We start from the raw sequence: 13,017 nt of genomic DNA, 5'->3' as shown, positions 1-13,017 counted from the left end.
GGCAGAAGCTAGGTCAAGTAACGGGAGTTCACCCTGTTATGCAGCTCTAGGTATTCGAACCGCTGAACTGCCGACCTTTCGATTGACAAGCTCAGCATCTTAGCCACTGAGCCACCGCATCCCTTGTACACATTACATACATATAAAAAGAGGCAAACCTGCAGTCATCCAGTTGTGGCCACCATTTGAATGTAACTGAACTTTCTGAACCTTATGGCTGACTGTGTTTGGGAGAGAAGTTCAGTGGCTGCCTAAGCAGGACAGGTATGATAGTGAGGCTGGTCTGCTTTTTGAAGCAATAATCATTGCCATCTAAAGGTCATCCCTCTTCTATCTCACACCGTTAAGTCAAAAAAGCATTTTACCAAAAGGGCTGCTATGATTAAGCAAGCCTTCTAACACTCTAAATTTTAATTTATGTATATTTCTCTGGTTTGCATAATTATTTTGTGTAGTTATTTACAAGAAGAAAAGATTGCCATTTTCTGAGTACTGGCAATGCAGTCTTTCTCTCTGTTCCACTTTATATCTAAATTTTCTCACTGCATTCCACACACAGGATTGAACCTGTGGCTAAGGTTTGGAGGCACTCTAGAATTTAGATTCACACTGCCTGCTTGAAGCATCTGAAATGGGAGCTCCTATGCTATGGAGATTGTTTTGGACAATGCCTGGATTTTTTAATGTTTGAATATATTTTGTGTGTTTTTAAGATGCTGTTCTTGTTCTAAAACCAATCACAAATGTTTTAGTAGCTGTGTGCTCAAATAAAGAGAGCTGGTTTGGAGTAGTGAGTAAAAAGACCAGGCTTAGAAACCTGAAGACTGTGAATTCTAGTCTTGCCTTAGGCACAAAGCCAGTTGGGTGAGTTTGGGCCAGTCATTCTCTCTTGATCAAGAAAGAAGGGCTACTACCTCTGAAAAATGTTGGCAAGAAAACTGCATGAACTTGTCGAGGCAGTTTCCATTTAATGGCACAAAAAATGAAAGAGGGAAGAAAAACCTTGCAAAACTGCTGAGAGCCTTTTGGGATTGTGGTGGAAAATAAATGAAATAAATAAATACATTGAAAAAAGGCAAAACGTTTTTGGAAAATTTGTTACATGGGGCCCTGGCCTTAATCAGGAAGCTGAGTTTGGTGCCAATATCTGTGGTTTTGTGATACAATTATACAGTTTCTTATCCTACTAGGTAAAATCAAGCTATCCCCACACATCTGTCATAAATATGAGACAGGACATCTTCCAGATTAATTTCTCAGCAAGTTCCCATTTTATAAACAAACTAAAATATGGACTCCTTCAGTCGTTCTTGCAGAAGCTAATAGTATAATGTCTATACTAATGTTTTCTTAGAAGAAATCACACTGAGTTCACTATGCCTGACTCAAGCAGAGAACTGCGGGCTAAATCAGTGTTTCTCAACCTCACCAACTCTGAGATGTGTGGAGCCTATGAATGGGCTAGAGAATTCTGTGACTTGAAAAACCACACGTCTTAAAGTTGCTGAGACTGAGGAGCAGTAGGAGGCTAAATTATCCTCCTACACTAAACCATAGCTACGTCTAACCATACCTAGGTCTTTTAGTGGCTCTTCCAGTTTCTTCTCCACTGGGAGGTACCTCTTCCTTAGGAAATCCTTCTGCACTGGCAGCAACATTTTGAGAAGTCTTTCATTTTGGATCTCAGAGGGTGGGAGGACAATGCAACAATCTAGGAACTCATCCAGACTCTTTATCAAGTCCTGTCTTCCTTCTGCCAAATAGGAGTCATTGCGAAATACCTACTCCGAGAAAGAAAATAAAACAGTGCTCAGGGAGGCACTGGGCAGGAATGGGGTGGGCTCATTTCACAGCCTGTTTCTCCACTCTGTTTGAAGCAGTACTCTACTGGTGATGTAGATAAGGGGATAGGTCCAACTTGCCATAAATAATTCATTTTAAGTTACTTGTTAACACTATGTATTTCAGTGAAGAGTTGTATCAGATTTATCTGAAATACGTCTCTCTAGCCGATTAAAATTAATCAGTGAATGTAAGCAATTCTAGACGTTAAAACCAATGAAGCTGAAAAATAAATGTCCACAAGTCTTTACTAAAACAAACTTCTAAAGTAAAATGATTTTGCTATAAAAACTACATGCTCTAAAACATCTGTATTGAAAGCTGCCCATTTTGCCTATATTGTCAAATGCTTTGCCAAGAGCTTTCAATGATAGGGAACTTCTGGTAGTTTAATATCTCAGGCAGGCTTGTCAAACTGGTGGCCGATGGGCCGGATGCACCACATACAGGCCACACCCACCCCAGCTCCACAAAGGCAAAAAAGTCACAATACGTCACATGACGTGATCAGGTTTGACACCTGTATGTCTAGATCTTGCATGGCATAATAGAGAAAGTGAGAACCAAGAACTAAAGACACACTTCCCACAAACTTTTATCCATGGAAGTTGCCATCTCAGGAAACAATTGGCCACTGAAAAGGCCATGGAATTTCTTTTCCAGGACCAGTAATTGTGTGAGGTTCTGATATTCTGAACTGATCACAGCAAGCAGAGAAAAAAGAATAAATCTTGCCTATGCAATTATGATGCCCCTATTTGTGGTAATAGGTGGGAAGCTTATTAAAAGCCTTACTGCTCCACCTGCTGGTTGGAGAAACCTCACCAGGCCTCTCATTTTCTATGCCTAATAATGTATGAAATTCTAGTCATTATAACCATCCTGCAAATAATACAACCTGATTCTGGGCATTCATGCTGATGGAGCAGGAGGGAAGTCTTTTGGGTCTTTGTTCTTTACTTCACACCTGGCATACCAGTTTTCTAACGTTGATTCTGGTGCCACTTGATTTCTTTTTTGTCCTTGTCAGGAAGCCATTTCTTCAACGTCAGGATTACAATGGGTGTGTACTGAACTGCTCCATCTCAGAAGCTGTCAGCCTTGCTCTCAGCTTATTCACATGGGTTTCTCACTGTTGAATACTCACCTGCTAATCTTTTCTGAAAGCAGGATCTACCATTATTTCTTCAAGCCCCTTGAATGAATAAAGGAAAACCAACTTACCCTCTCAGACATCATAGTTGAGATGGCTCTCCCGATTTCGTGGTAGTTAATGTGGGGGGAATCAGGGCCCAGAACCACAAAAAGGAACCTGACAGGGACAGGAACCTCCAGGACAGAGTCCAGCTCCACAGCTTCCTTCAAGCGTACAAAGGCCAGAGTAGGTCGATCCAGGAAGGTGGCACAGCCTGAAGGGAGGATGGATGGGCATGGGATATAGTTTAGGGGCTTTGACACAAAGAAAAACAGGAAGAGAGAAAATTGCAGGCAAAAAAGAAAGGAATCCAAGCAGAGGCAAAAGGGTGGAAGTGAAGGGAACAAGGGGAGAGAAGAGAAGACAGCAAAGTGAGCAAAGTTTGCAATCAGGGTTTGATAAGCTAGATAGAGAAGCAAAGCAAAGGACAAATATGGCTTCTTCCTGGCCCAAATGTACAAGAAAGCAAGAACAAGTAGATTCCCATTCCCATTCTCCAAATTTTTAAAGATTAACATACATTCGTAGAAACAAGTAGTGCTAGCTCTACAATTAGGCGGTGTTAAACTATGGCAATTTAACAGTTTCAGAATTTCCCACATTAATACTTCAGTTATATACATAAATCATTCTGCTTTAAAAGAGAAAAGAAAGGAAGTAAGAAGAAAGATATAGCTGTGAGGAGAGAAATTCTTTGCTAGTCATTGTGTTTGAAGAAACTAGTATTTCTTAACCTTGGTGGCATCAAGATGTATGGACTTCAAATCCCAGAATCCCCCATACTGGCTAGGAGCTAAGAAGTTAAGGTTGAAAAACACTGACGTAGAATACTAAGGAATATAGGTTCTGAAATCAAATGTATTATTTTTTCTCTTTCTATCTAGAGATCGTGGAAGCAAGTCAGAGCACTTTTCATATCTGCAAATTATGCTAGACTCTTTCCTCCAAAGACAAACCTGGAATAAGGACAACTTTGCTTCTCATTTCCCAATTTACTCTGTCTAGGTGGATTGATCACTTCCTGTAGTTTCTGGTTCCTATGTAGGGCTGAGTAAATTGGTTTATGGTATTAACTCATTCCTCATTATCTCATGAGCTATACATCTGCAGATTCATGTAGATCTCTATATAAAGTGAAACTAGACTGTCCTTAAATCTGATTTCCCAACTTGGTGTCCATTTTTGTGTTAGATTTCAATTTCTGATGAGAATGATGGGGGCTGATATATAAAAAAGTAAGTTCTGTTTGGGGAAGGCTGATTTTGATTGTTTTTGAACAATGTAGATACAAAAAAGTTGGGAGCCCAACCTTATAGATTAGATAGTAGTGGTAGGTGAATTAAGGTACCTTATCTGAGCTGCAGAAATCTGGATAACTATTAGATGGCAGCAGCTAGGTACAAAAAACTATTTTTCATCTCCAGATATTTTTGTCCATATATGATAACTGCAGTAAGTTGACAAGCCATAGATTAAGATCAGGAATAAAATAGAATATATTCTAATATGTGCTCAAGGAGTTGGCCAGAAAAAGAAAGGAAGACCTGTGATATAATTCTGCTTTGGAATTGCTTGAAATGTAAGAATCAATAGATCAAACTGATAATTGCATCACTGCTAATGTCAACAGATCAGTCTGTGGTTCATACTGTATTAAAATAAGATTAAGATTTAAAATTAAATTTAAAATTAACAATTTTATGATGTTTGTGTATATATATTTTTCTTGACTGTACACCGCCTTGAGTCCTACGGGAGAAAGGCGGTATATTTCATTTCATTTCATTTTCATTTTATTAAATTTGTATATCGCCCTACTCCCGAAGGACTCAGGGTGGTGAACAGGCAAAAAATAAAACACATAAATACAAAAGTTAAAACATGATTAAAACCCAATTAAATAATTTTTGCCCAAGACAATTTAAGACTCCCAATAATTTAAAACGAATTAAAATTTCAGTTTAAAAATTTAAAAGAAGGGGAGAAAATTAGGCAAGGCCAGCCTGCTGGAATAGGAGTGTCTTCAAAGCATGGCGGAAAGTGCGCAGATCCGGGATTCTCCGTATCTCCGGGGAGAGCTCGTTCCAGATAGTAGGTGCCCCCACAGAGAAGGCCCTCCCCCTAGGGGCCGCCAGTCGACATTGTTTGGCTGACGGCACATGGAGGAGCCCCTCTCTATGAGAGCGTACCGGCCGGTGGGAGGCTGTTTGTGGTAGTAGGCGGTCCCGTAAGTAGCCAGGTTCTAAGCCATGGAGCGCTCTAAAGGTGGTAACCAAAACCTTGAAGCGCACCCGGAAGACCACCGGGAGCCAGTGCAGCTCGCGCAGGAGAGGTGTCACACGGGAGCGTGTTGCTCCCATAACCACCCGCGCGGCCGCACTCTGCGCCAGTTGGAGCTTCCGGGTGCTCTTCAAGGGGAGCCCCATGTAGAGAGCGTTACAATAGTCTAGGCGGGAGGTAACGAGGGCATGAGTGACTGTGTGTAGGGAGCCCCGATCCAGAAAGGGACGCAACTGGCGAATCAGGCGAACCTGATGAAAGATCCTCCCGGTCACGGCCGTCAAGTGCTCTTCTAAAGACAGCCGTGAGTCCAGGAGGACGCCCAAGTTGCGAGCCCTCTCCGTGGGGGCCAGTGATTCGCCCCCAATAGTCAGCGATGGCGTCAACTGACTATATCGGGACGTCGGAAACCACAGCCACTCGGTCTTGGATGGGTTGAGCCTGAGCCTGTTCCTCCCCATCCAGATCCGCACGGCCTCCAGACACCGAGACATCACTTCAAGGGCATCGTTGGGGTGGTCCAGGGTAAATAAATAAATAAATAAATAAAATACAGGTAATTAAAATAAGCCTACTTCAATGGCTCTATATATACAGAATTATAAACAGACCAGCCAAATGGTGGACCTAAGCCCAGCATATATTTTAAGAGGTATTTAAAGTATATTTTAACATAAAAAAGTAAAAACATGTCAAAGAAAATAGTACTAATAATGCTAATAATATCTATCTATCTATCTATCTATCTATCTATCTATCTATCTATCTATCTATCTATCTATCTAACATACATATAGTACATGCATGCATTTCAATGTATGCAATGGATTACAATACATAGATATTTTATGCAAAGCACATCCAGTTTTGTTTCCCATATTTTTCATTAACATTTTGGGTTAATAAATATTTTTTCAATGGAATTGATCTAAGCTATACCATTAGTCAAATTTATTAGAATGCTTTTTATTAATTTTTAGGGCTGTGCAGTGATCCAGAATCTAAAGGGGAAAAAGTGATCCAGAGCAGTTCCTGGATTGCCTGTAAGACTGTTGTTTTATTATCACAACAACAACAACAACAAAGTCTGGTTACAAAGACTGCAGAAAGTTCCCTGCGTGGTGCATATCACCGTTTCCGTTTGAATCTGGATCACCACTGAGTTTTATTTACTATACCTTTGCTGGCCAAATTTACCCTGTCTGATTTTCTGCTCATGCCATCATCCGTATTCTATCATACTAATGTATAACTTTCAATCCTTTGAAATTGTTCCTAGAATTTGTAATAGCTTTTCTTGTTGCCAATAAAGCAGACCCTTTTAATGTCAGATAATATAACAATGAATTTTCTCTCTGATAGATATTAATAATGCTAATAAAAGTAGTGGCTTTTCTTGTTTAATAGTTATGCTTATTTCAACTAATAACATTTTTCAGCATAGTTTTACTTTCCACACGTCCACCCCATATCTATCCATGTACCCATTTCTTGGCATCCATAGGAACATTGTGCTACAATGCTGGAAATTTTTGAATGATTCTCTGGTGTATTGTAGCACCTGTGCATCAGTTTCAAAGTCCAGCATATATTCTGAGGTCATTGCAGCAATTCTTCAAGATCTTATCTGAAATCTTATCTGGAGAAGCCAAGAAATGAAACAATGACATTCAGCACAACTGTTCTCACACTACTCTAGAGGTCCACTACACATTTTCTACAACAGGATCCATTTACAATTGAACACAGAAGATACTTACCAACCAATCCCAGAGTGGCTTCTGCATCAGGAGGAATCTTATCTAATAGCTGCTTCTTCAAACCACTATGGCTTGACTCTCCCTGTAAGAAGAAAACATCTTGGAGATTACACTCTGAATTTGAGAAAATTAGACATTTTCTTACAAGTGACTCTTAAAATAGTAGAGATTTAGCTGCTCCTGAAAGAAAGCCTATTTCAATATGCATTCAGACTTGAACTGAATCAGCCTTGAGTGTTCTGATTGATGACTTTTACCATAAGAAAGACTACAACATAGCTAGTTCTCCTTGAATTCTTGACAGCTTTTCATACTCTTGATAATGGTATCCTTCTAAACTAGCTCTGAAGGTTGGGCATCGAGAGCACAATAGTTCAGGAGCTCCATTTTTACTGAAGGCTCAAAAATGCCTTTTTGTCACTACACTTTGTCCCCATGATAATTAAGTAGTGAGGGGCTCTTCAAGATTCCATTCTGCCCTGATGTATTCTAGTAATGGGTGGGTATTAATGTACAATGTGCTGTATGTAGGACTTCCTGCATTTGCAATTCTACAAAATATAATAGATGGGCTGTTGAAGGGAGCCACTGATTTTGAATTAGAGGTTTCATGCTGTATTGCTGCATTGCTTGCTGGTCTGTTAGCAAGTCAAATTATACAGCTCTGTTGAGCATTATAAAACTCAGTACAATTTAGGACCCAGTATCAGATGCATTGCCTTGACTGCCATGGAGTTACCTGGCTTATGAAATTACTTAAGAACAAATAATTAAGATAGCCTACTTGAATTATGTAGACATTCCCTATGTGATAATCCAAGAGAAAGAAATTCTCAATACATGATGATGGATTTTCTTCTCTGTCTTACGTTAAAAAGTAATTTATAGACTACCGTACATACTTCATCTGAAGTGAGGGATGCAAAAGACGACAATCTTTGTTCAATTTGTTCAAATTCTTGAGCAATCATACCAAGTCTGGCCAATCCATTGTTTTAAGACTTCTATCAGTCATAACGCTTTGCTTTATGATGTCGCTTTGCTTACTTGGTTCTCTTTTAAGTCAGAGGTCAACTGAAGTCTGAGTAAAATTCCATACTTAGATGGGAAAAATTATAGTTTGAATCCCAGTACTTGTGGTGCTGTAGTCATAAAATATTCTCCATTTATTTACTGCAAAGTTAACTTACCTGCTCTGAGCCATTAGAAAAGGTCTTCATCTCAATTTGGTGATGTTCTTGAAGCAATGGTTGAGTTGAGTCTTTGGCATCTGTTCGTTGTACCCGTGCAGGCAAGAGAGTGTTTAATGAAGCTGATTCACTAGGGTGACTGGGCAAAGAATATATATATATATACATATCAGGCTCAATGAAGAGAAAAAGAATAAGAATGCAATAGTAGAAAGTTAATGCCTAAGTCTTCAGGCAAGAATTCATGTAACAACTGATACATGTAAAATGGTCAGATTAATTTATAGGCATTGTCTAACAACCAAAATATATACTGCCCTGAATTGCTTTACTGGTGAGGGTGGCGTATAGCAAGGACTCCCCTCAAAATGGAGACTCCCCAAAGATGGCATGCTGAGCAGCAAAGGAGTTTTCTTCCCTGCTGACAAACAGCTGATTTTGCTGCCAAAGCTGGTTCTTTGATGGCATGCTCCCTAGATTCAAATGGGAGTTACTAGGAATGATCCAAGACAATGGACCTATCTGAGAAGAGAAATCTTTAAGGTTGCAATTTTCAATATTGGGTCTCCATCTTTTCCTTTCAACTGTCTGCTTTTTAAAGCATGCCTTGGTTTCAACTGCACATTTTGATGGGTTGTTTTTTTCCTTTCGACATTTACTTTTAAATGTTAATTGACTGGTTGAATGCTGATTTGTTTTAAACGCTGATTTTAAAGAAGACTTTTTGTGCTTTTTTTTTACTGCTTTATAAGTGATTTACTATAAATCACTTTTGTTTTCTCTCTATGGAACTCAACTTGGATTCCTGGGTAATGAAAGGGACCTCATTTGATTTACATTTGTACCAGAGTTTCACAACAGAAGTTTCACATTTTATTAATTTTTAAAAACTAATCTTATTTTTTTTTAAAAAATTGTGAGAAAGGTTTTTTCAACATTCTCTGAATTCCTTTGTTATGGTGCTTCTTCTATCTATGAGAATTGTTTATGACTGGCTGTAAAAGCAGTGGTGAAATTGGCTGCGGTTTGCCAGCAGTTTGCTGCCCACACATGCACGGTGCACACCAAACGTGCGCTGTGTGCGTGCATGCATAGTGCACACCAAACTCACGCTATGTGCTCATGTGCAATGTGCACCAAACGCATGCACCAAATGCTTCGCACAGAAAAGACACACTTAACAAGGTAAGTAGAACAGCGAGGGGGGAAAACAGCTGTGCCGCACTATTTAGATTTACTGGAAACAGGATTTCCTGTTTTCTAGCGAATATAAATCGCGTGGCACAGCTGATCGTTGGAAATACTGGTTCAGATCAACTGGTAGCTTTTTTTACTACCAGTTTGCCAAACCAGTAGCTTTTATCATTACGGTTCTCCCAAACTGGTGCGAACTGGTAGGATTTCACCACTGTGTAAAAGCTCAGCTACAGAAGAGTCTTCTGTCCAATCTATAGGAGGGCTTATGACTTTGGGGAATGAGAAGCAATAATTGAGAAACAATAATTTTCTGATTCGTTTTCTGTTTTGCAAGGGGGCGACCATTATAGGTGTAATATATCTATCATTATTCTACTGGGGATGGGGGGACAATATCTGTATATGTGTTCTAATGCACCTTTTAAAAACACTTCCTCTAATTTTGTTTTGTCTTTGTAATCTTTTTCTTCTTTTTTGAAGTTTGTATTTTAACTTTCTGAATAAAATGAAAACTTATTATGTAAAGTGAGAGGGCGGCATATAAATTTAATAAATAAATAAATAAAACTAGAGAATTTGGCTTTATTGCACAGAATGTCCTTCTGGCAGAAGGCAACAACTCATTTTTAAAATCCTATTTCTCTGGCAGAAAGGGTTTCCCAACATTTCAACGTTACCTACTATCTACATTTTCTGGTTACTAAAATAGCCAGTTATTTCATTTTTTTCCCTTAAGAAAGGTTCACTGTTAAGTATATTTATTTTAAAATTTCAAAAATACAGATACTTTATTTGTAACAAAAAACACAAACATCTTCACAAAGAAGAGTTGTGGAAAGTCTAAATAGTTCCACAGTAACTTCTGGTTCACAGAGTTTAAAGTTCTATCTAGAATTATGAAATCATTGAGTTGAAAGATCATTAGACCCTGATCACTGTGAGATTCCAGATGGAAGTATCCCCAACAGTTGACTGAAACTCTCTGAAAACATCACCACTTTCATTACTCATAATTCCACTGCTGAATTGTTTTTGTATTATAAAGATTTTCTTCATATTTAATCTAAATTGATCTTCCTACGTGACCCTTACTCCATTTTCTGAATTCTGACCATATAGAACAGGTCTTGATTTGTATTACACCCCTTCAGGAACTTGGCAAATGCTATTGTATTTTTAGTCATAACTTTTCAAAACTAAAACCATCCTGTTATGTCTCTTCAGCAGACTTAATTTCCAGCCCCTGATCATCATTATGATACCTTTCTTTGCACTGTTCCAAAGAAATAGAGGGATGTGGTGGCTCATTGGCTAAGACGCTGAGCTTTTCGATCGAAAGGTCGGCAGTTCAGAGGTTTGAATCCCTAGTGCTGCGTAACGGGGTGAGCTCCTGTTACTTGTCCCAGCTTCTGCCAACTTAGCAGTTCGAAAGCACGTAAAAAATGTAGGTAGAAAAATAGAGACCACTTTGGTGGGAAGATAACAGCGTTCCGTGCGCCTTTGGCATTTAGTCATGCCGGCCACATGACCACAGAGATGTCTTTGGACAGTGCTGGCTCTTCAGCTTTGAAACGGAGATGAGCACCGTCCCCCTAGAGCGGGGAACGACTAGCATATATGTGCAAGGGGAACCTTTACCTTTACCTTTAAAGAAATAGAAATATTGAGCTCATAGACTAAAAGGCTAGCAGGCACAGGACAATTTCTTACATGTCCCATTTTTCCTAAATGTCACATCAATAGGTTAAGTATGACAGGCAAATGTTTCTGCTGTCTTTGCTGCTCCTGATCTTGCAGGATCTTTACTGGATTTGTCCAGATCTTGGAATGAAATCCAAATACTATGCATTGGCAACTACTGCAGGAGATAAGGTCTTCTCATATGCTCTTTCATTCTCAGTACTCTTTCCCACTTATATAGGACACATCTGTCACTAGCTTAATTTATAGAATATGCCTGATCCAGAAAGAGCTAGACATGGATTGGGGCCTATTTTTCTTGTCTGTCCCATTCATTCTTTGGGTGGAGAAATGTCATATTTCATATTTGTCTTTGCCAATACCTGTGCTGAAGTAGAAGAGTTCTTAAAAGCACCTCTTGGTCATCAGGCTTGAGTTTTCCTTCATAGATCATTTGGGAAAGCACCTGATTGGCAATCCCAGCTAGACTTCTTTCTTGCAAATCTAGAAGGACAGTTCCTAGAAATGCAGAAATAGAGAGATCATGTCAAAGAAACCTTTTGATCATTTGAAAGAGATATTTCCTTACCATTCCAAAAGAGACATTTATTATCTTTATGAAGTATATCAAAAGGAAAATTGGGAACTTTTTAATTGATTTTTCAATTCTTTCCCCCAAAATAAATGCCACAGTTATTACTGTTATTTAAGAGACTCCCAAATCATTGAGGCTAGAAGATTTGAAAGATGGAAAGCGATAGATAGATAAAATGAATAGATATAGTTATACATGTAGATGTGTATGCAGATATAATAGATATAGATACAGATATAAATATATTGTATTGATTTACTCTCCCCTACATTTCCTATTATTAATGACAGATTTTTCCCCCCTTTTGGAAACCTTGGGTTCCCCAAGTTACTCTAAGAATATTTGTTGGGGGCAAGAAAACTGGTAAGAACAAGTCCATCAATGGATGAAAGGTGGGGTTTTTGGTGCTCTCTGAACTTAGTGGTTTTCTTACAGATGTTTCATTACCAAACTGAATAACATAACCAGTTGCTATTTGATGCATTAATGAGGTTACCTGGTTTGGTAATGAAACATCTGCAAGAAAACCACCAAGCTTATGGAGCATCACCACAGTTCAGAGCTACAGATATTTTCTTTATTGGTAAAAATATGATTATCAGTATTGTACCTAATATAGCACTGGGATTCGGACAATGGAAAAGGTGAGTGGAAGCACTCTTCTTTTTCTTCTGTAGCACATTGTTTGGAAACAATCAAAGGGCAAGTTCTTAAGGAAAATTGTACAATCCTTGCAGTCCCTTTCCTCACCTTTGCTAAAAGCCTTGCGCACCTCCAGAAGGCTTTGGAAAGTCAGATATGAAAGGTGAGGTCTCCCCCAATGCCCCATCTCCTCAAAGTCCTCTTCCAGTTTGATCCAGTGAGAAGCTTCCATCCAGCGAAACTCATTGTTCTTGTCCATGACCAGCTCATGAAGTTCCACGTATGACTGAAGAGAATAGCAAAAACATGTCATAATGATTGCCACTTTACTTTTCCTTCAGTGCTCTGTAACAGTGACGCAACTTGCAGAAATTCAACAGGCAATATTTCTAGAAGTAGGGATATACTTGGGAGTGATATGCAACAATTTTATCCACTGCATGTCTCCCCCACTGATGAGGACATTAAGGACATAAGGAACAGTGGTGAAAAGTAAATGCCCTTTTTAGGAAAGAAAAATAGAGAAAGCAACCTATCTCTGCATCAAGTCGTTGTTCCAGATGTGTGGGATCTTTCTCACTGATAACTGTGAGTTCTAGGAATTGTTGTGTGCACATCTGAGGACAAGAGAGGTGG

The 13,017-nt window shown here is 39.0% G+C and overlaps 1 protein-coding gene across 3 annotated transcripts in view; it reads right to left on the bottom strand.

The window, feature by feature from the left end:
- Positions 1-13,017, bottom strand: part of SLC4A1 (solute carrier family 4 member 1 (Diego blood group)) — a 61,925-nt gene that overhangs the window by 31,205 nt on the left and 17,703 nt on the right. For all 3 annotated transcript variants that reach the window (XM_034415920.3, XM_087893990.1, XM_034415919.3), the window contains 6 exons: positions 12,490-12,667; positions 11,528-11,663; positions 8,268-8,406; positions 7,078-7,159; positions 3,067-3,251; positions 1,574-1,781 (listed from right to left, as the gene is read on the bottom strand). In XM_034415920.3, the coding sequence (XP_034271811.2) occupies positions 1,574-1,781; positions 3,067-3,251; positions 7,078-7,159; positions 8,268-8,406; positions 11,528-11,663; positions 12,490-12,667 (928 nt within the window). The remainder of the gene's footprint in view (positions 1-1,573; positions 1,782-3,066; positions 3,252-7,077; positions 7,160-8,267; positions 8,407-11,527; positions 11,664-12,489; positions 12,668-13,017) is intronic.

This window comes from Pantherophis guttatus, chromosome 4 (assembly GCF_059756535.1).
Source record: "Pantherophis guttatus breed Tessera chromosome 4, ASM5975653v1, whole genome shotgun sequence".
NCBI classification, from domain to species: domain Eukaryota; kingdom Metazoa; phylum Chordata; class Lepidosauria; order Squamata; family Colubridae; genus Pantherophis; species Pantherophis guttatus.
Note: the sequence above shows the minus strand (reverse complement) of the source record. Positions and strands in the feature narration are given on the sequence as shown.